General features: G+C 44.0%; 1 protein-coding gene across 1 annotated transcript in view; it reads right to left on the bottom strand.

Moving 5' to 3' along the window:
• Window positions 1-22,722, bottom strand: part of LOC136443668 (EF-hand domain-containing protein D2-like) — a 41,566-nt gene extending 18,844 nt beyond the window's left edge. Inside the window, exons 1-2 of the mRNA XM_066440989.1 lie at window positions 22,234-22,722; window positions 1,901-2,048 (exon numbers count right to left, since the gene is read on the bottom strand). Of these exons, the coding sequence (XP_066297086.1) occupies window positions 1,901-2,048; window positions 22,234-22,394 (309 nt within the window). The 5' untranslated portion in view covers window positions 22,395-22,722. The remainder of the gene's footprint in view (window positions 1-1,900; window positions 2,049-22,233) is intronic.
• Between the last annotated feature and the right edge of the window lie 884 nt (window positions 22,723-23,606).

Genomic DNA, 23,606 nt, shown 5'->3' with positions numbered 1-23,606 from the left:
TAAGATAAAAATAAAAATGTCTGTTGTACGATGCACGGGGTCAGTGAACACCCAGGAAAAAAGTCATTGTCGTACATCATTGTCGTACGTCCAGAACATTTTCCCAGTGTGTATCCAGTCCTACATGTAATAGACCGGGGTGTTGCGCAGAGTTGGTCTGATTAGCCATAGGTTGAGTTGGTAAAGGGCCGAAGAGTCCAACATATACAGATGAGGAATAAATTGAACCATGCTGTAGGTAGTGTAGGGAGGGTGGGGAGGAGGCCCATGTACTGTACATGTATTTTCATTAGATAATACAGGGGAGGTCCAGTGTTGTTAAAAGGTGTGAAATTGAAAACGATGTGGGCGGTTTCGCAGGTGAACACCATTAAAATGTTGTTTGAGGGAAATCACAGGGCTGGCTGGGGGCAAGTCCAAGGGAAACATTTTTAAATCTTAGCACACTGAAGTAGACGTTTGGCACCCCTTCCTCTATTTACAGCAGCAGGGAGAAGATTAATGTGAAAAACTAATCCGCAGCTGTTACAAGGAAGGAAAAGGTGATAAGTTAAGTAGATCTATATGCCCTGCATGCCCCTTTTACTTAGAGCGTAATCGGCTGTTTTAATTTTACATAGAGCGTTGCCGACCACTCCATAATTTAGCGTAGAGCGTAGGGGGGCTTTCTGAATTTAGCGTAGAGCGTAGAGAGGCTTTCTGAATTTAGCGTATTACGTAGCCGGCCCTCCGAAGTTAGCGTAGTTAGCGTAGAGCGTTGTCGGGACCCCCTCATGCAGGCCCTCCTATATCTTAGACACTGTTATCGGACTGGAAATATGCACTGCAATTGAACAAAAAAAGCTGCAAAAAATGTTAACTTCGTTACGCCAAAACCATGGTTTTGAAAGAGTAATAAGAATCCTTCATGGCTTTATAAAATGACTAACATGAAACACATGGTTTGTTTGACCACCTATCACGTTAGCCATTCTATTCAGACACAAGGTCATGATCATGGTCCTGAAGGTCAGTATCGCATACTGGGATATTAAATCCTCAGCGGGCTGAATAAAAATTACCTGCTGGGAGCAAAATTATACATGATAACTCCCAAATGTTACACTAACTCTTTTGTCTTTCCTGGTCTATTATACTCCATAGTAAATCCAAGTCTTAGACATATATTACTGTAAATGCATTTAAGTTCGTGTAGTTTTTATTTCGCGCTAAGGGGAAAATGGAGTGTTCGCGGTGCCATGGTTTTAATTTCGCGGCAGGGCTATAGTCACATACTGCTACAGTACTGGACAAAAATGTTTGCGGTGATTTTAAGTTCACGGTGAAATGGTCGCCGCGAAAACCACGAACATAAAACCACTGCGAACATTTCTGCATTTACAGTATGTAATGTCCTTGCTTGCATGTACCTACCTACCTAGTTCAGTGACCTTACCTGGTTGTTGAGGGGACAAAGTAGAGATATAACATCTTGCCTTCAAAATATATTTCCAGATGACCAAGAATATGTGTTTGAACAAGGAGATTTCAATCAGAACCTTTTGATTTTAAACCTCCTTGGTTTGCATGAAGACTATCAGTAATGGAGAATTTTGTTTCTTCCCAGAATTTTGAACAATGTATAGAAATCACTGTATCTATATCAACTGTCTGAGCCAAAGCTGATGAATTGTCTAATACTACCATGGTAGTACCACCTCTGTACTTTATTTCCTGCTTCTCCCACAACTCTTGACTATCGGTTCCTTCATTTCCTGTCACTCTGTGGTAAGATGCCCCTATACAAAATTACATAGCATGTGGAAATACAGACACACAAGCAAACAAACAAACAAACATTTGTACAATCACTGAAAACAAAACCTCCGCACACAGAGGTGAAAAAGAAGAAGATTCCCACCTCTCTCAGACTGATGGCACCATCGTTGTCCTCGTCCACTTCCTTGATCATCGTCTTGAGGCCCAGGTGGGTCTGAGGAGCCCCCAGCTTCTCCATCATCAGCTTCAACTCGTTGATGTCAATCACATTGTCCTTGTCCACGTCATACCTGTGGAGTGTACAGAAGGCTTTGAGACACATTGTTGATGTCTTACTTTTTCTGGATCCTAACGTAGCCAGTTACTATTGCCTGTGATTCAGTGTGAAGCTGACCTGTTTAATACTGTTCTCTGAAAGCAACGCAGGTAATGGTAAACCACCATTAACATTAATCTGCCGTGTTACATATTTCTGCCTATTTGAAAAACGAGTGAGTGCGGTACCCCCAGGTATGCACAGTCCAGAGTGCATTATACTGGGGGATGTTGGGTTGGAGATCTGATTGGACGAACCTTGTCAGGGTGGCGGAATTATGTACCCTAGTGTAGTAGATGTTAGTAGATGTTATATTGTGTAGATGTATCAATACAGATACAGGCAATTATAGGAGTACATGTACATGTAGTTCATACATCATTCAACGAGACTGACTTTCTTGGTAGAGGGATATACATTTGTAAAAAGAGATGAACCTAGGAGATTCCTTCAGACTATATTTAAATGTTCTACTAGAGATACAATTTAAGTTTAAATCACACATCTGATAACATAGAGAATCTTACTAATTTTGTCATAAAACAAGCACGTGAGATAAAACTTCTAAATCTTGTTCATATTGTATCGTTCATAATATAGCTACGACATAGACACAATCCACCAGTGGTAAAGATGGGTCTAATCGTGAGTCATAATTAATGCAGGTCACCGATACCATCATCCTTTATACAGTGTTTATTGATGTTAGTGCTCTTGCTCATCCAAACAAGGTACCATTAATGGGCCTACAGAAGATAAACACCATAGGGTGATAACCTGCTGTAAATATCTTACAAAAGTAAAAGTACTTTAAACAGACTTTGATTTATCAGTGTAAAATATCAAAATGTTTGCACAATATCAATCATCATTATAGATCTATGTGCACCTACAATCACTTATAATCCATTTGCCCAAGTAATAAAACAAGTACATGTAGATAAAACTTGAAATGGGAAAATAAACCATCTGCTTCCAATTCGTGTTTTTCTGCAATTTGTCAACAGTTTTTTTTCTCTGACTGATGGAAATGCTTCCCTGTTGTTTACTACACATCATAACATTTGTTTAACTCCGGCACTTAGAAGTCAAGTCTAAGATCCTTCCTAATCTCACCTAAGCCGCTAAGGACAACCACTGTGCACACTGGTGTCATCGACATGAGCGAACTTCTCACCATTGCATTCTTGGCACTCCTGGAATCTCCATCAATCTTCTGGGAGTCATAACACTGCCTTTACACCACCAAATGAATGTAAATAACTGGACTGAGCCATCAAATGTGGGAGATGTAGAGAGACCTTAAGGTTAAGCAAAGTACTGAGGGGTGTTTTTGTTGGCAGGAGTACAGCAGGAAGCTATGATTTTCTTGGACATTGAATCTATTAGGACGGAATTTGACAGTAGCCTCCTTGGTAAGCCCTAAAAGTCTGGCTTTTTTTGGGGGGGGGGGCTCTGATGTGTTTCTTTTCTGATGACACATGGATTCTTGGCACTTAGTTTCTTATGGCTTGTCTCCATAAAACCGAGTACTAAGAACTTATATGTCATCGGGAAAAAAGGACATTACACATCCCCTAAAAACCTGACCACCTATACTCCTAAAGCTAGACTAGCTAAACCTATACACGTTCCTAAGACATCATTAACTAAGCTAAAAGGATGAAATGAAGACATCCTTAACTAAAAAGAGCCAAGCAAGCCATGTGTAAGCCACAAAACAACCTGGCCGACTTGACAACTTGAACTTTGGCTTGTCTTTTCCCCCTCATCTGAAAGCTATTACATAAACTCCAGGCAAACTTCTGTCCAATCACAGTTAGGATCTGACCACCTGCAGTGATGCACCATGGGAAGGTGACATCTTGGTATTCCTGGCTGTCACATGTCAAAGAGCAGTGAACTAAAGACCAGGCAAGTTCACAAATCCCATGGAACATTTTGGCTAACTTAAAAGCACAACAGATAATGTATATTATAAACCCATGTGTATTGTATGAGGACACTCCACCTATCTCATATACAGACTGGCAATAAATGCGGAAATGTTCGTGAGGATTTAATTTTGTGGTAGGGAGAAAAATAGAGCATTCGCGGTGGTTTTGAGTTCGCGTTTGAAACAATGGTAGCACTACGGTCACACAATGGAACGGCTTTTCGTGAAAACCGCGAACATAAAACGTGAACATTTCTGCATTTACAGTACTCTCTAGACAAGCATGACCTATGGTCTTACAGAATCCCTGCTGATGTTATATAGGCCAATAATAAATCTTTGGCATGAGGTTTGAGAAATCTGGAAGGTTCCCAAAGATGGCCAAGGCCAAGAAATGCTGTATAACAGTTGAGTTTGAAATATCTAGTCCCAACCCATTTATGTCATCCATTTAGCATGTATGACATTATAACAGTAGATATCCAAACAGCTGAGTGAATGACACTATATGAGTATGATATTCAAAACTGCTGAGTGAATGAATGTGCAATATTTATGACAGCACAGAAGAAGGCATGTGATTCAAATACAGATAATATTTTCTGGCAAATATTGAAAAATCATTTTATAGAAAAGATAATTTCTGTTAATTACACATTTACATGTACTGTCTGCGGTTACAACAAGCATCTCCTATGAACATGGGAGAAAAACCTTTTACACACATTCTAATCTAAGGGTAGACTATACACTACAATGTAATACATGAAGTTACACTGGCAACTAGTAAGAGTGGGGAGTTCCTACAGTTATAAGAACGCCAGTCAAACCTGATTTACTGAACCACCGCATGTAATAAGAGAGAAACTGGAAGTGACCTGTGTTGGCGTGGCAACACGCAGGAGGCATGTACTAAATACCTGCCGCAGGCAGTGCCAGGCACAATCTAATAATGTCTGATATGGGGCACTGCAGGGTTGCACCCATTATACATGTTTGCAATACAGCAGGTGGTTTGTATAGGGCTGAACTTGATTTAAACTTTAACTGATGAACCTGTCAGGAGGAGACCAGGAGGGGGGGTTCCAGGAAAACAAGATCAAAACAAGACCATAGCACATCCAGGTCAAAACTCAAAAGATACAAAAAAATGGAAATTCTGCTGCAATACCAAGGTCATATACTAGGGGGCCTAAAATAGACCTTGACCTTTGTCTTCCCAACACCTACCCACACACCAATATCATTGTAATCCATCCGGAGGTTGTTGAGTTATGCTGAATACAATAATCCGGAAACATAAAAACACAGACCGACAGACAGACAGAAAGACACACACACACAAAACTATATCTCCATTTTTCATGGTGATAAAGCACAAGGGATTCAAACAACACTGGAAAAAAGGATGTACCTTGGCCAAAGTTTTCATGCAATATTATCCAACAACAAAAATATCATTCCTTGCACGTTTAGTACTACAGAAATGCTCTAGAAAGTTCATGGTTGATTTTAGATCTACACTAGGAAGGTTGCAAAGATTAGAGAGGAATCCCCCCTTTCATCTAAATCTATCTCATTTGTCTTTATCTTTTCACCAGACCAATAAAGGCAATGACAGTGCAGCAATGCACTAGTGACTAGAACAGGAACAGCCCCGTTTTAATTGTTAATGACATGCTATCGATCTAGATCCCAAATTGGCTGACTGCCGCCCTATTTCTGAGGTAATGTTATGTTATCAAACAAGAAGAATGAATTAGATAATGGCTTGGGATAATGGCCTGGTTTTGCCATGGTAATTACTGGAGGCTGTGAAAGGGGTTTTGGTTAAGCTGAAATGAAATCCATGCCTGGACTAGTAGTTGGGCTTGGATGATTCACCTACTCCTTGCTGAAATCGCCTTTTGGCACTAAATTTGTATTGGTTTTGGACTGGGTTACAGTGAGAAGGTTAACACTTAAACTGTGCTAAATAAAGGGTGATATTAACTAAGATACTGTAAATGCATTTAAGTTTGTGTGGCTTTAATTTCGCAGTAGGGAGAAAATGGAGTGTTCCTTGGGTTTTAAATTCGAGCTTGAAACAATAGTAGCGTTACAGTTATAGATGGGCAAAAACTTTTGTGGTGGTTTAAGTTTGTGCTGAAGAGTTTACCTCGAAAACCGCTAACATAAAACCACTGCGAACATTTCTGCTTTTACAGTATTCTGTTGTGCTACCCAGAAAAGCAGCTATACCGGATATACAGGTAAAGTACAGAATGCAAATTGTATTTGGCTTCAAAGGCACTTCTATGCTCATCAATTGGCTAATTAATACATTTAATTGCCAGAATTCGACTACATTCCACAAAAGTTTGTAGGCTTCAGTCAACGTTCCTCTGATCAGCTTTACTTTTTGACAGTTCCTCTGATCAGCTTTACTTTTTGACACGACTCCTTCCACACACCCATTACCACAGGGAGTCCAACACTTACAAAGTAGCAAGGACGTGTAGTATTGACAACTCACAGGTGTTGCACCAGCCAAGACAAAGGCAAACAGACAGGCTCTTTATTTCGATAGAAACGTCCAAGGAGATATCTTTGTGTTAAGACACTGTTGGTGGTGATCTATTGTGTACTTGGCTGTTACTCATCAATATTGCAAAGTTGCAGGGTGACCTACAGCTCCAAGAGGTCACTAGAGGCCAAGATTGTCCACTTAAAGTGGAAAATGATCTTGATAAATGTTCTGCATTAGAAGGTGATGGAGGTATAGAGCTGATAAATAGTGATACACATCAGGAGCCTGAAGCTTACTGATAAGGCCAAGTTCAGCCAATTATTCTGGAATCTTTACGAGGCTAGAAGGGCCAAGAGGGAAGATTAAATAAAGGATGAAAGAAATTCAAAGTGAGAAGAGTATAAAAGGATAAGAAAGGAGAGATGAAAAATTGTACTGGAGCATTTTAAAGTTGTACCAGTACTAGTGGAATTACTGTTCAATGCATTTAAGTTCGCATGGTTTTTATTATGTGAAAATGGAGTGTTTGCGGTAGCAGTGCTATAGCCACAATAGCCACATACTGCTAGAGTATTGGACACAAATGTTTAAATTTGCGGTGGCTTTAAGTTCGCTGTGAGACGGTTGCCGCGAAAACCCACGAACATAAAACCACCAAGAACAATTCTGCATTTACAGTGCCTTAACACAACCAACCTCCTTGACACAACGCATTCAAAGTTTCTGTCTTATCATGTTGGTACCACGCCACCAGGCGGGGTAGCGGGGAATTGCGCGGACACGTGACTCGACCCGACCAATAGCCTCAGACAGAGTCTTGCGCGATCTCGAAGAAGACGGACATATTTCTTGGGCGACCTCCTCGGTTTGTACCATCATCCCGGTCTTATACGTCGACTTGCAGGGTGGACAACTCCTCTCCGTATCTGAGATCACCTTAAACATGTTCGGGGCAGGAAAACGGAAAACCAGACGGCCGACGCGTTTCGCAGACTACGGATTCGAGGATGACATTTGGTCGGAGCACGCCGGCGACCGCTCTCGGTCCCCTACCGGTTTCAGCCAGGCGCCCTCGGAAAGGCTGGAGGAGGAAATCGAGGAGCAGTTAGCTGAAGTCTCGAGAACTATCGAGAGGCTTCAGCTGACCGAAGCCCGGGTCGCCGACCGCCACACGAGCCCAAAGTCTAGCCCCCCTCTGCTGCCAACAGGGCCACGCTACGACGACGTCAGCCGGACGTCACTCTCGCGAGGACTCGGACGAGACGATCTCCCGACCGCTTCCAGGCCACAAGAAGAGCTCGAGACCGCTTCCAGGCGACAAGGCGATAGAGGTGCGTACCCACTCGACTACGGTCTCCCGTCCTTGTATGACATCCGTGCCGATCGCCATGGCAAGCAAGGCGCACGCCCAAAGTACAGCCCCCCTCCCCTTCCAACAGACGACATACCAACGTCATACCCACGCACACTCTCGCGAGAGTTCGGAAAAGATGGGAGGGGGGCCCGTGGAACTGCCTTTCCAACTGCTGCCAGGCGTCAGGAAGATAGAGGCGCGTCTCGATTCGACTCGGGCTACCCTTCCTTGCACGACATACGTGCAATGAACTATCTGAAGGATCCCAAAACGTCCGCCGACCGCACATTCAGGACCAAGAAAGGACAACCGAACCCTCGGAGCCCACACGACCGGAAGTCTGACGTCGCAGTCCAGTCGAGATTCGAGCCATCACGCGATTACTCGCCGGACTCGGATGACGACAGGCCGTTCAGAGGTAAGCGTAAGCTCCGCAGTGGTTTATCCCGCAAGTCTCACGATAAGGTGAAACGAGAGGTTCGCTGGCCACACGAATTTGTGTTTTCTACGACAAAAGCTCTTGGCCATGATGACTTGACATGGGATCAGTTCGTGGCCGGTGAGATTGCCATCATCTTACACAGGGAAACAGACCCCAACGAGAGCTACAACAGAGCGCAGATCTTAAAGGGCGCCATGCTAGACATCCCGACATACACCTTCGAGGGAGTCAGGGCCTTTTACCGCACAATGTTGCAACACGTCGAGCATGCTCTCCTGGACTTGGATTCCACACACACACTGGCGGATGTGAAGGCACTCAAGAACGACTACCTGCGCCGACCAGACCAAGTTGCCACGGACACTCCATCCGACAAGTCCAAGACAAAGGTCTCCGCTACCGACACACCTTGCTCAGGCTACCAGAGAGGCACATGCACGTTCAACGCTGACCACCCCGGCCCCTACGGCAGCACCTTCAAGCACGTATGCAAATACTGCTACCGGTTCCGACCTGACGTACCACTCCGCCACACACCCAGCGAGTGCAAATATGCAGACAAGACCAAGCGCGACGCCTACACAGCCTCCAAGGCGTGACTACTACACTCCACAGACGCCCCCGCTTTCAACGCCAGACCCAGTCCCTACACGGACGCCTTTTCGAACACCGACTTCGATTACACAGATGCACCCGACACAATCCACACCCAAAGCATCAGCAAGCTTCAGGACCACGCACAACCGAGCCCGCCAACCAGTCGTCCAGCAGACATCCATACGTCCAACATCGCCGCCATCTGTCCTCCCGTTCAGGAGCTCGTCTCAGCACAGCCACACAGAGCGACAGCGACTGGGTTCCCAGACGACTCTCGACCCGCCTCATCCAAGAGTCAAGACCAGCAGCACGACATCCATGCCACCGCGGAGTCTCGGCCTTCCTGCCCCGCACACGACGGATTGCGCAGACAGCCAACACGACTTCCCGGCATCGCGACATGCTCAAGCTCACACCACGCAGGCTCGGGTCCCGACCTCGTCACAGCGGAACACACCCCAGCTGACAACGTCGCTCGACCACCCTCAGCCTCGGTTTCGTCCCTACGTCCCGCCCAGGCACTACACAAGAAGATTTATGACTCCGGAGACTTCAACTTCCGCGGATTACGCATACCCGTGAACTCCAACCTGAACATCTCGGCCTGGCGCGCCGCCCTCTCACAGTACCATGACGCCGTGGTCGCCGATTTCCTGGACTTCGGCTGGCCGGTGGGCTACACTGCGGCGACCATTCCTAGATCCACATTACGCAATCACCCGTCAGCCAGCGAACACAGCGATGCCGTTGAAGACTACCTGGAGAAAGAAATTCGCCTCGGCGCCACCCACGGTCCATTCTTTGACACCCCATTCGAGCACTTCGCTTGTTCGCCTCTACAAACAGTCTCCAAGCGAGACTCAGAAAAACGCAGGGTGGTCGTGGACCTCAGCTTCCCCCCAGGATCTTCTGTGAACAGCGGGATCCCGGCGCAGGAATACCTGGGCGACCAGTTCACACTCACTCTCCCCAGCTACGACGCATTTGAGGAACTCTTACGCGCCAAGGGTCAAGGCTGCCTCATGTTTAAGAGGGATCTCAGCAGGGCATACCGCCAAATCCCGGTCGACCCCCACGACTACCACCTGCTGGGCTACCGATGGCGGAACGGCTACTACTTCGACTCGTCATTTCCCTTCGGTCTCCGGTCCGCGGCCATGGCCTGTCAGCGCACAACGAACGCCGTGTCCTTCGTCTACTCTCAGCAGGGCTACTCGTGCGTCAACTACATAGATGATTTCGGAGGCGCCGACACACCAACCCGCGCGAAAGAGGCCTTCCGCGTCTTGGGCGACATCTTCGACACCCTCGGACTAGAGGAGTCGGCGGACAAAGCCACTCCACCTTCCACACAAATGACCTTCCTCGGCGTCGGCTACGACTCAGACAAGATGTCCAAGGAAGTGACACCCGACAGGCTCAGCGACACTCTCAGCGACCTCAAGCTCTGGACCACGAAGAAACGGGCGACAAAGCGGGAGATTCAAGCCATTCTAGGCAAACTCTCATTCATCTCCGCCTGCGTGACACCGGGGCGAGTCTTCCTATCTCGCATCATAACGACATTGAAAGGTCTCCGCAGCAATCATCATAGGGCTCGCCTCAATAGCGAGTTTCGTAAGGACATCCAATGGTGGCTCAGGTTCCTCCCAGCCTTCAACGGCGTCTCACTCATTCATGATCTGCCAGGCCGCGGCCTACCTGATGTACCAACGACAGACGCCTGCCTCACCGGTTGCGGGGGCACCTTCCAACAGGAATGCTTTCACACACAGTTCCCGCAGGAGATCAGCGAGCAAGACCACCCCATCCACCGCTTAGAGATGCTCGCGGTTGTCGTGGCGTGCAAGGTATGGTGCGCCGCCTGGGCCGGGTGCACAATCAACATCGCATGCGACAACACCGTCACCGTGTACGTCATCAATTCCGGTCGCTCTACAGACACCTTTATGCAGGCCTGTGCCAGGGAACTAGTTTACCTGCAGGCAACGAACGACTTCCGCCTCTACGCACATCACATACCAGGCGTCGACAACAGGTTGGCCGACTTCCTCAGTCGCTGGCACACAGACCCAAGCTATCAGACACAGTTCCAGCTCGCGACAGACGGCCAGGTCTGGACGGCCATCCAGATTCACCACTCTCTCTTCCAATTCTCGCACCCGTGGTAGCCAGCGAACCTCTCGACTTCACACCCAGCACGTACTCAACTGACCATTCCTTCCTCCCACCACAGAGGCAGCATGGCGGACTCTGCAACAGGACACGCTACGCACACAACGCTCGGCCTTCGCTGCCTCGACACAGGCCAATCACAAGACTCACTTCACAGCCTACCTGGCCTTCTGCCGCTTCTTCAAGAAACAACCTCTACCAGCCACGGCGCACCTCCTCTCCTGCTACGCGCAGTTCCTGAGTCGGTCCCTGCGCTCTCCCGCCTCCATCTCACACTATCTATCCTCCGTGAAACTGCTTCACCAGCACCACGGATTCTTTGACTTTGACCTCAAACACTTTGAACTACAGCAGACACTAAAGGGCCTTAAGAGACAGCTACAACACCGGCCCAGGGAACACCACCCCGTCACACCAGAGTTCCTGCTCAAGGCGCACCGAGCCTTAGATCTCCACAACGCGAAGGACGCCACCATCTGGGCCATCATCCTCATAGGATTCTTCGCTTACTTCAGGAAATCAAACCTGGTTCCCTCCACCGCTAAAACCTTCAACCCAAACCGACACCTCTGCCGTCGGGACATCGCAGTGGCCACAGAGGGCCTGCTGCTCCGCACCAGCTGGTCAAAAACAATCCAGGCCAATGAACGAGAGCTCCTGACCCCCGTACTCGCCATACCAGGCTCCCGTCTCTGCCCAGTCACCGCGTACAACAACATGGTACGTCTTGTCCCGGCCACTCAAGACTCCCCAGCGTTCCAACTACCACCAACGCCACACCGTCACTTCCGACCGGTCACCAGCTCCATCCTAGAAAAGGCTTTCGCCAAACTCGTGGCCGCCGCGAACCTACCAGCCGGCTACCACACATTGCATGACCTCCGACGCGGCGGTTACACACTTGCCTTCGAAGCAGGTGTCCCGAGAGAACTCCGCCAACGCCACGGCGACTGGCGCTCTAACGCAGACCTTCTATACCTGCAGCCGTCGATGGAACAACGCCTGCGCCTCCCCGTCGCCATGAGAAGCCTGCTTCGTCGACGTACAACCTGACTCCGCCACGACTACAACTTCTATCCCCACACACACTTCTTCTTTTGGGCACACCTTCGGCCTGGCCGTAGACATCTGTATCATCGAAGCTCATCCAACAGCATTAAAGAGATGTCTTGTGCCCAACTCGTCGCACCTTTCTTGTGGCCAGAGGAATTATGTTGGTACCACGCCACCAGGCGGGGTAGCGGGGAATTGCGCGGACACGTGACTCGACCCGACCAATAGCCTCAGACAGAGTCTTGCGCGATCTCGAAGAAGACGGACATCCTCCCCCACCCAGGCAGCCAGCACGGACAACAGAGAACACTCGTGCCTACAGTGCTACAAACGCGACCAACTCAGGTCTCGTCCAACTGTCAACAGCAAAACAACGAACTCTACGCTACTTCACATAGCCAAGCCCCCGTAAAAGGACCTATTTAGCTAGATAAGTTGCAGAACTGTACATTTCCTCCCAAGTGAGCTAGTCAGCCAGCACAGCGAACACTGTTATACGCTTTATCTTAACATCAGCTTCTAATCATCTCGTAGCAGACTTCAGCGCGAAGTCCAGTAGTTCTTAGCCAAGACTTCGTCACTAGGACCAAGCTATATTACATCGTCAAGGGACCATCATACAGAGTCCCATCTTATCGTTTTTCTACTCGCCTCGTTTTTATTAATCTCGTAGTCGAACCCGTTGGTTCACAGTCGCATATCGTTTTTCTACTCGCCTCGTTTTTATTAATCTCGTAGTCGAACCCGTTGGTTCACAGCCGCATAGAAACCTAGTTCGTAAACTAGTACTCTTCTGTAAAAGCCTCGACAATCCTTGACACTCCTTGACACTGGTCTGGGTTTAGCCCTCCATTCCAAGGTTAAAAGCCCGGGTCTCACCCGAGGCCGTAGACATCTGTATCATCGAAGCTCATCCAACAGCATTAAAGAGATGTCTTGTGCCCAACTCGTCGCACCTTTCTTGTGGCCAGAGGAATTCTATTCTCCAAGCAGAGGTTTTGGTTCCTATAAGGGGGCTAGTAGTGGCCGCAATTCTTTTCTCGTCTGCCTCATTGTGGTCACTACTAGCCCTCCTTCTATTCTTGGAGAATAGCATTAACCTTCTTCCTGCTGATGTAGCCTTTTGGTACCAAAGTTGTATTGCTAATAAGGAGTTAATAAGTAACAGGAAAAATGATCCTAGTACGATGTTACAACACAAGATGGTACACATCACACAGGACAGGTGAAAGAAGGCAAGCTGTCGCCTGTTTCCTGCTGTACCTAACCTGGCCACCTTCATACATCTGTCACGAACAGGGGGAACAGCTTTGCCAGCGTTTGAGAGCCTCTTTGGGAAAAAGACACAGCCTGGCCCATGTCAATCATTGCTGTCTCATGAACCAACCTTTGGGTAATTACATTATCAATAGACTTTGGATGTGTCAATGTAGAGCTGACAGGGTTAAATTTCAAACAAAATTGCAAGCCAATTAGTTGACATCATTTTTTTTTTGTAACATCAGACTCATGGATTATTTTCTGGGAAAAAGAGCAACCCCTTTTTTTCAATGTTTGAATTGGACTTAGCTCATTGATTAGGACATTTTCATGACATAGGTTGATCTTATTAGCAAACTTATTTTTGAGATCCCAGCAGCTAGGCCCTTTTTTATTAATCTCCAAGCAGATTTATCAGTGGCAAAGACTGTATCCAATTGGCAAAAGGAGTTTTAACCGCTTCAAGTTAAAACTCCTTTTGCCAGTTGGATACGGCCTTTTCCACCAATGCATCTGCTTGGAGATTACATTTTTATAGAAATCTACTGTTTTTGGAGGGGGGGGGGAATACAATGGCTCCACTGTGAATGGTAGAATGTACAGTATTTACAGCATGAGAGGACAGTCAGGACAGCATCAAAAGACCTTCAGCGGCTGTCCCTGTTTGGACTCTGAGACCAAGAGAACAACGCCGTTCATGACCTTCAAAGAAGAATTAGGGTGGTTCTTTATCTGGCTAGTACAAAGAACAGACCCTTCCTTTCATCACATGACAACCCCTGCTTGTGGGAAAGCTGTCAGGAAAGCTGGGAACTGTAGGAGAATATAGATGAGGGTCAGTTAAGGTGTCACTCCTCTTACTGAAGGTTTCATCTTTGAAAATTCAAAGACAAAGACAAGCAAGATGCATGAAAAAACAGTTTCTTGAACAGCATTCTATTAAGACATCAAGGAAGGGGGAGTGGGTGGCAAGCACCAAAAGGGCAACAAATAGGGGGGTCCAAGGCCCGATTTACGCAAGGAAAATTGCTGGCGTATGACAACAGAGTGAGACGAGGTCGAAAGTCTTCAGACTTACGATGCTGTGTGTAAATATACCTGCGGTGGTGTTGGACAATGGACTATGGACAATAGCCTGGTTTCAATCAAGCCCTGTGTCCGCTCGCCGCCTGTAACGGCTATCCACCCGCGGGGAGGGGAGAGATACCTTCGGACAGCTGGAGTTTGTGTCATACAGACTATATGGACAACACCCCTTAATTTACATGTAAAACCACCAGAGTCAAAATTGGAGCTGTCTTTCCCACTGGTTCCTGCCCCAGGTAATTACAGACTGGTGGGCGTTTTACATAATCCAGCCATTGACTCCTTTAACCCTGGGGTCTTGCCTAACTTCATACTGTAACTTAATCTACTTTTGCAGTGCTTTTATTTCCCTGGTAGGATGGGAAGGGAGGCTTTCGCCGTGTTTTAAATTTGCGGTTGAAACAATTCTGAAGTGCAGCAGTCATAGAACTTCTAGAATGGAGAAATATTCATGGTGCAGTGAATTTGCAGTAGAGCGGTCACAAAAGTTTCCAGATTTGCAGTACTCCAGCATCAAAGTTCCCAGAGGCAAGAAACAAGACAATGATATACATTCCTGACGCATACTGTTATCAACATAGCCAGACTGTCTCTACTGTAATTCATAAATTAGATTTGTTCTTTAAAATTGTTAGATATAAGCAATAGTTCAAGTGTCATGAATGTACAAGTTGCCATACATTGTACCTGTTACAATAGTCATGCAATGAAGTTCTTTTCTTCTTCTATATGCCTGAGGGTAGGGGGCTAAAAGAAATTGGTTTAAAGTTCAGCAGCCATGTTTTCTTAAGCAGCACCACGGCCAGGTCAAATTCCTACCTGCTGTGTTCTTACCTCTCAATCAGGGCTTCCTTCCCAAGTAGTTCTGGCAGTTCTGGCAGGTTCCTTGACAACATGGGTCTGTTTTTCTTACAGGGAAAATTGAACAAGTCCCCTGAGGAAAAGCAGATCTTTTTACAAGGATACATGCTTGGGCACTAGTACGATAGTTCACATCTTCTGTGTATATACTAGTGCATTTCTAACTCTTGTGAATATACATATACCAAGGAGACAACCTCCTTGCATATACATGTACATGTATTTCTTTCAGACCTTGAAAATTTACTTTTTAAATCAAGTTTGCCTACTCTCTTGAAGTTTGACTCTTAAAGTACAGTTTAGATTACTGTAAATGCAGAAGTGTTTGTGGTGGTTTCATGTTCACGGTTTTCGCGGCGACAGTTTCACAGCGAACTTAAAACCACTGCAAACATTTTTGTCCAATACTGTAGCAGTATGTTACTATAGCGATACCCTGAACCATTGCGAACACTCCATTTTCCCCATAGCGCGAAATGCGAACTTAAATGTATTTACGTTACTCGACCTAAGTCATTTAGCTCTTTATAATTTTAATCTCCCAACAGACTAGCACAAATTTTTCGCCAAGGAGCAATCGAGAGAAGTGAAACAGGGTAACACTAACAGATTCCATGCACAGGTGGAAAGTAGTAGATCGGTATGACATACTCCCCCTTAAAGCAACTGACATGCTCTGGAAAGTTTTACAACTGTTGTCACAATCTGGGCCTTTAAAAACATTTTACTTGCACCAAACATCCACAGATCAGCCAAAACAAATCCCAGTTAAGCCGGTCATCCTGCTCGGTTCAAGACCTTTTCAGAAAGGGAAAGACAACCAGAAAGAGGTTTTCTAATAACATGGTTTCAAGGGAGTGAACGTCTGGGGTACTTTCTCTAGGTGATGGAAAGATGTACTAAGATACTGTAAATACAGAGATGTTCGCGGCAGTTTTATGTTTGCCATTTTCACCACGACCGTTTCGAACTTAAAGCCACCACAAACATTTTTCTCCAATACTGTAGCAGTATATGTGACTGTAGTGCTGCCGCAAACCCAAAGCCACCGCGAACACTCCATTTTCGCCTTAACGCGAAATAAAAACCACGCAAACTTAAATACATTTACAGTATGTTGTAACAAGAGGGAAAATGAAGAAAAAAATCATCTCAACTCAAGGTATCCATTGAGCTGGAATGTTAACAGCTTTGTGTAATAGACTATTAAGGACATTTCAAGAGGCCGGTAAATTTCATACTCATTAGTTTATGACTCGTTGCACTGAACAGCGGTTGGTCCTGTTTTGATAGGCACCAACATGTGAGAATCTAGACTCAATATTGCTAAAGTATGGTGGAATTTTACTGCACTTGTCCTGTACATTTGTACATACACGTATAAGTGTACCGCTATGGCAGGGGTTTCCATATACTGTTACACCATGGAATTTTGCTGTTGTTGTCTTTTATAAGTGCCACTATGGGAGGAATGTACAGCCCCTGTTGCTATTAGAATCTGTGTCACCATGAATGAAATACTTGTCCAGTCTAGCTGGCTCCAATCACACTGGCACATAAAGTTCTGACAAACTGTGCCAAATTCCAAAGCCATGACCGCTCTAATCCGTTCAAGGTTCAAGCTTTAAAAGCTGCTTTTTCACCAGCGCAACATATACATATACACAATACACCAGGGGTTTCATAGAAATACAAAATGTGTATTTACAAAGACCACAAATGTGTATATTGCGAACACAAAAGCACTGGGTATAACAGTACATAAATATTTATATGATATTTGTATGAGTAAGGAAATTCAAGTGTTTAACAAAATTTTACAATATTTCAATTTAGATCTACAAGCCCAATAATTCAAGGATACAGTTCATAAATCATATAAATTTAAATAACAAGAACAGTTTCTACGAATTTGAAACAATATCTTACCTTACAAGCCCAATAATTTAAGGCTACAGTTCATAAATCATACAAATCTAAATAATAAGTAAACTTTCCACAAACTCAAAACACTGCAAAAACCTCCTTTAAAATATGCATAGAACCATAGACATACATGTACATCATCATGTATTGTAATCTCAGATCCACACCGGGCGCGAAAATCGTAGTATGCTAGCCAGAGAAGGCCCAGTCAGCCAGAGAGGGTCCAATACTCGCCCGGTGTGGATCTGCTTGGAGATTAATGTATTGGGCATTTCTAGGGGTAGAAATTTAACTGCCCAAGAAGCCCAACAACTCTACTCTCCCCAGAAAGAGCTGACAAAAAATGGGGCAAATGATCAGAAGGTCACAATTTCCCTCTACAATCTCTGCTTGGAGAGTACAACAAACTCCTCTAATTCTAAATACAGTACACCGTACAATGTAAACTCCAGGCAGTCTATTGACAGTTTATTTACAGTGAGGCGGCTCCTCCCCTTTCCCTCCCTGAGACAACAAACAACCCAGTAGCCACTGTCCTGCAACCCAGGTCAACCACACCAGTGAAGTGACCCCTAGTGACCCTAATGATTTCCTGGTGGGGTTAATTCTAAGAAATTTGTAAGCTTCTACGAATATCCCAAAATACTGTAAAGTGTAAATGCAGAAATGGTTGTAGGGATTTAATTTTACGGTAGGGAGAAAATGGAGTGTTCTCGGTGGTTTTGAGTTTGTGTTTGAAACGATATTAGTGCTACAGTCACAGAATAGAACGGCTCTTCTTGGTGGCTTAAGTTTGCAGTAAACATTTCATGTCGAATACCGCAAACATAAAACCACCGCGAATATTTCTACATTTACAGTAATTCTAAGCAATTTGTAAGCTTCTATGAGTTTCACAAAGATACTATTTCTAGCATGTTTTTTGGATTCATTCAGTGACAAAATGCCACTTCCCTCTTATCATCTAAAATTCCAATTTTGGGTTTCAGATGTTGCAGTTTAAAAAGAAGTGGGTAGAATAGATCTAGTTCACAAAGAATTCCAATCTAAATATATGACCCCTCACTTAGTGTACAAGAAATGCAAATCTATTCAAAACTCTCACAAGCAAATAGTGCATTACACTGATATCAACAGGAAAATTTTGTAATCTGTACTTTGCACTTTTCACCAAGAGGTTGCAAGGTCACCGAGTTATTTTTCTTCCTGTTGGACCGTATCAATATCAATAATCTATAAGGCGACTCCTGAATTGTTTATCATGTCTGGACATAATCAAGATAACTTCATGTATGCCATAAAAGGAAAAATGTTGACCCTTTTACTAATCAAGAAAGCTCTTAAAATAATATTACTGATAATCAGCTAGACAAGTGTAAAACTACCCTGTTAGGAAAGATTTTGTCAGACCAACATTTTCTCTTCATCTGTTTGTAGCATACATGGCATACATGTAGGTGACCTACAACTACATGTAGCACAAGCAGCCACAACCCTGCACATATAAGAACCAGAACACGAGACATCAAAACCGGAAGTTCTGCTGCAGTACCTTAGAATGCCGCTAGTTGGCTCATTATCGAACTTGACCTTCATTTTTCTGACCCCTACCCACATACAAATATCATAAGGATCCATCCACAGCTTGTCGGGTTAAGCTGTTCACAGACACACACAACAGTACTGAAAACATAACCTTTTTGTAACGTGTTACCTATTTTCAAGTAAAGGCACCAGACAAGTTGTGGCTTTGTATACTATTAGTACTACATGTACAACTTTTCACAAAAGAGAGATGAAGTGTTGAAAAGTGACTCTGAAAGGTTGACAGAGAACTATTCTAATTGTGGAAAGCTGACAGTGTGTATATGTATTCTTACCAAATGTTCACGTTTGCATGTGATGTATCTGCTATTTCCGTTTACTAAATATAGACGGTGCCGAAAGAGATAAATCAATTTCTTGTCCAAGGGCAAATTACGGGTCATGTAACATTTTTTGGACAAGGAAAGAACACCAGAGCAGGTTTGAAATAGATTTTTTTAAATCTTTTTTTTTTTTTTTTTGCTTTTAAGTAACACAGCCATACACATGTATCTGGACCGAGTTATTACCATGGACCACACCTGAACTTGCAGTCAAACCTGTATAAGTAAAAATAGGGTCCCTGCAAACATTACCATAAGGCACTCTGCCATGTAAGGTTGACTTGTATGTTCATTGTGCATGGATGTGGCATCTGACCTTTTTAGATTGCTTTGATAAGATAATTCAATTATCTTAGCCCCTGAAGAAATTTTCCACCTCAGAGACTTTCAGCAAAGGCCAATTAGAAAGCTAAAGGGTCTTATTTTTCAAGCTAAATCAAATCAAATTGTCTTGACCTTGGAGGCCCCGCATGTAAAATGTTCTTTGAAACTAAATTTCTTCTCCTTGATCATTCCTGTAATTAAATCAAAGAATGTCAGCCATTGAATATTTGCGAAATGGTACGTCATGCAGAAAAATAATTTTTTTAACATTTCCTCCTTATCAAATCATATTCTTTCAGATCTTTGAGAAGTCATGGGAGTTTTGCCAAGTGTGATTTTACTTTGAACAGAGGCAGATTGTTCCAACATCTTGTACTTGTAGTGATACTAAACGGACTTTGAACATGAAATCTGCCACAATAATGATCCTCTGATATGTACACAAACTGGGAGTTAAAATCAACAGACATGCATTGTTGCTACACTTGGTAAGGATAATATGTTCCCCTTGGATCATGGATTTAAGCTATATGAGATTACCATGTTTTCTCCCTGTGAACAAATTGTGCACTGTAAATCAATGTGTAAAAGCCTATAGCTAAGTACAAGAATTTCACCTCATGACTTATAAACATACCCCTAGGACATTGAAACATTGCTGTCTGGTTCAATGTACATTCTGACTCCAACTCCCTGGAGATTCTTGTGGTTCCCCACCTCCCACAATCCTGTGAGCTTACTACTCAATTATGAGTTGTGTACCCCAGGGATACATCATTGGACCTCTTCAACATGGCAATAAAAAAAATGCATGCCTGTCTTCTACTTTAGGTTGTCAATGACATACAATGTAGATTTCTATCAGTCAGCAGCATGTTATCACATGTCTGGAAGGTTTCTGTGATTTGACATCCCATAATCATACTCATAATGTCATAATCATAGATTCTAGATATGTCGCTTGTAATGTCAAACTCAAAGGAATGCTCTTCTTCGTCTTGAATCCAGGCTTGTTAGTTTTAGTACGCTTTGAATGATCGCTTCCTTGTCAAGTTGTTGGCAGGGAAGCAACCCTTGGATTCCAGGCTATGCTGTCCTTGGTACTACTGTAAATGCAGAAATGTTCGCGGCGGTTTTATGTTCGCTGTGGACTCTTTACCGCAAATTTAAAACCACAGTGAAAAGCTGTTCCATTGTTTGACTGTGGTACTACTACTGTAGTACTATTGTTTCAAACGCGAACTCAAAACCACAGCGAACACTCCATTTTCTCCCTACCGCAAAATTAAATCCCCGCGAACATTTCTGCATTTACGGTATGCATGAAACAGGTGACAAACTGCCATCAGATGGTTGGATTAGTCGCAAATGGTGCAGCACTCTAGCACTCCCCCTGGAGGGACATCACTTCACAGGGTAAAAATCATGTTCCCTTGTGGGAAGGGAAACAGGAGCAGCTACACACAACTGTACAAACCATGACTCATACCACATATGACCACACTGTTTTTTCCTGTGGGGTTTTCATACTGGCCTAAACATATATCACACACGTGGCGCTGTCTATAACAACTGAGCAGTCCTGAGAAAATTGCCCGTTTTGAGTTAAATGTTCCGAAAAACGTTCGTTTGGAGTTAAATGCTTCGCAGATAGCATACAGGTTACAGGAAACGTCATCTGTGTATGCTCAGTTAAGTGCCAGGGGGTGGAAGGTTTCTGTAGGTCATACATGGTGCGAGTGATATAATCCAATTGGTGCAGAGGAACTCCATACAGCCAATCAGATAGAAAACAGTCCACTTATCTACTAGTAGGTAAGATAAGTCAATTTTAGATCCCAGGATAGATTATAACATGGTTTACTAAAAAAATCTAACCGATACCAAGGAGGTTACCTCCTTGCTGATACCAAAAAGTATGGGAAAAATAATATGGGCCAAGAAAGAGTGAATAGTCTACTAGCATAATACCTATCATAACATTGCCAAATTAATTCAATAATCAATAATTATTTCTTGTATCATTGAGCATATTTTCAATTTGAGTAACAGTTATGATGTAAACGTCTGTGTAAACTTAACAAGTGACTAGTTGTCACATAAAATGTTCTTGGCAAAGAATCAATAATTTTACAGTTAAGCCGTTAACGGTTGCAAAGTGTAAACAAATATAAGAACTGCCAGCAAACAGAATTTGACATGTAATGACTCGTTCTAACAGATAATAGAATAGGAAGAAAGTAACTTTGAAAACTGAATTACAGGAATGACAAAAATATGACAAAGTCCAAAAGAAAATTTCTAGTAGTAGGATTGTAAAAAATTCTTCCACCCCCTAGTAATGATATGGAATGGCCCGCACTGGTTGATCGAGCCCTAAAATAATTACTAAAGACGTTCAAAACAAATTGAAATTCACGATCTACTTTCCTGATAAACAAACTACTAACCCTTAAGGTGTATCAAAGCATATAACAGCTCTCTTTTGTGGTAAAAATATTCGAAAGGAACAAGAAACAACATGTACAAGGTAGCACTACAGAAAAAAGAGGGGGGGGGGGCAAATTGTTACTGTAACCAAAAAAACTTTCTCTGTTGGCAAACAAAGGAGATGAGTGTATTTACAGACAAACAGAAGCTCTGATTACACCAGATAAGCCTTTAAATCACGCGTAAACGTCTCAAGATCTAGCCACCTAAGTACTCACGTCTTAAACATCTTCTCGTAGTCCTTGACTTGCTTCCTTGAGAACTCCTTGAACTCGGTGTACGGGTTGAAGACGTTAGAGTGGGGGGAGGGTTCCTCGTCCCCTTCGTTGATGTTCAGCCTCCTCTGAAGCTTTGCCGTCAGCTCGTTGCTTGCAGACATTTTTGCGGTATCCTGACGTTTTCACGAAAACGAAAAAGTCTTAAAAATTCCTCCCAAACCAAGAGAAGGAAACAGGAAGTATTCGGTGGACAACGATCTCCCAGCCCTTTCCGGCCACGAACTCAAACCTGTCTATCTTTGTATCTTCTTCCTGAAATAAAGATACGACGACCTAGATTCTTAAGATCCTACCGGGAGAGTGTTTAAGATTTGGATGATTTCCAAAAAAAGGAGATTAGAAAAACAGCTCTGAGATAATGAACGTGACTCTTTCTGCGGTACAGGGCTGCAAAGGTTGCGGGTTCGAAGCTCAGCGCACTTCGGTGTGATTAGTATGAATGGGAGGCTGCGAATTTGAAATGCACAACGTCATCCATATATGGGCATGGGGGAGGGAAAACCCGCGAAAGGGACCGAGCGTTAGTTTTCTTGGGGAATGGCGATCTCCAAGCAGATGTTGTAGGGTAACATTTCGCATTCAGTTTGATATTTTTCTGAAGATGTCTAGACTTTGTTTCATTGCGCTAGGAAATGATGGAATAGTTCATGGAACCAGACAGACATAGGAACAATGTAAATCTAGTTTTAATCAATATATATTTTTTGTTACAAGATTTCCAAAGGCTATTAAACCATTATGTAAAGTAATGTATAAAGATATGATCTGACTGGTTCCTAAATTATTAAGTTTATTCCTGTCAATGTTACAACAAAAATCCAATAGCCTCGGCCTTCCTATATAGTTTCATCCTATCCTACCTTTATCCTAACCAATCTTAATTTCTTCAACACAATCTGACAATTTTTTTTTTTAAAAAGCACTTGTTCTCTCATTTTCTAATATTATCCTCACCTCTTTTCAAGCAAATTCTCAGCACGAAGACAAATTACGGTCGGGGGATCTTCCCCATGGCCCAGGATAGCTGGCGGACATCCCCTCTATTTTTTTTAAGAAAGTGATGTAATACTAGTATTTGGGAGGACTGGCGCCTAGCTCTGGTCAGCTTGCCAATACGGAAGTTTTCCTCCTCGTGTGTAGGGGTGTTGACAACCAACAAATGTAAACACAACTGGCTGAAACGGAAACGAGGAACCGCTACAGTCTTCTCTTTCACTCCTCAACTCTTAATTAAAACCTACACCAACGATTTTTCAAAGGTTTATTGAGGATAAATTAATTATACGGTTTGTAATTTGTATCTGTACGGCTCT

Source organism: Branchiostoma lanceolatum, chromosome 10, assembly GCF_035083965.1.
Source record: "Branchiostoma lanceolatum isolate klBraLanc5 chromosome 10, klBraLanc5.hap2, whole genome shotgun sequence".
Lineage (NCBI taxonomy): Eukaryota > Metazoa > Chordata > Leptocardii > Amphioxiformes > Branchiostomatidae > Branchiostoma > Branchiostoma lanceolatum.
This window is presented reverse-complemented; position numbering and strand designations above follow the sequence as displayed.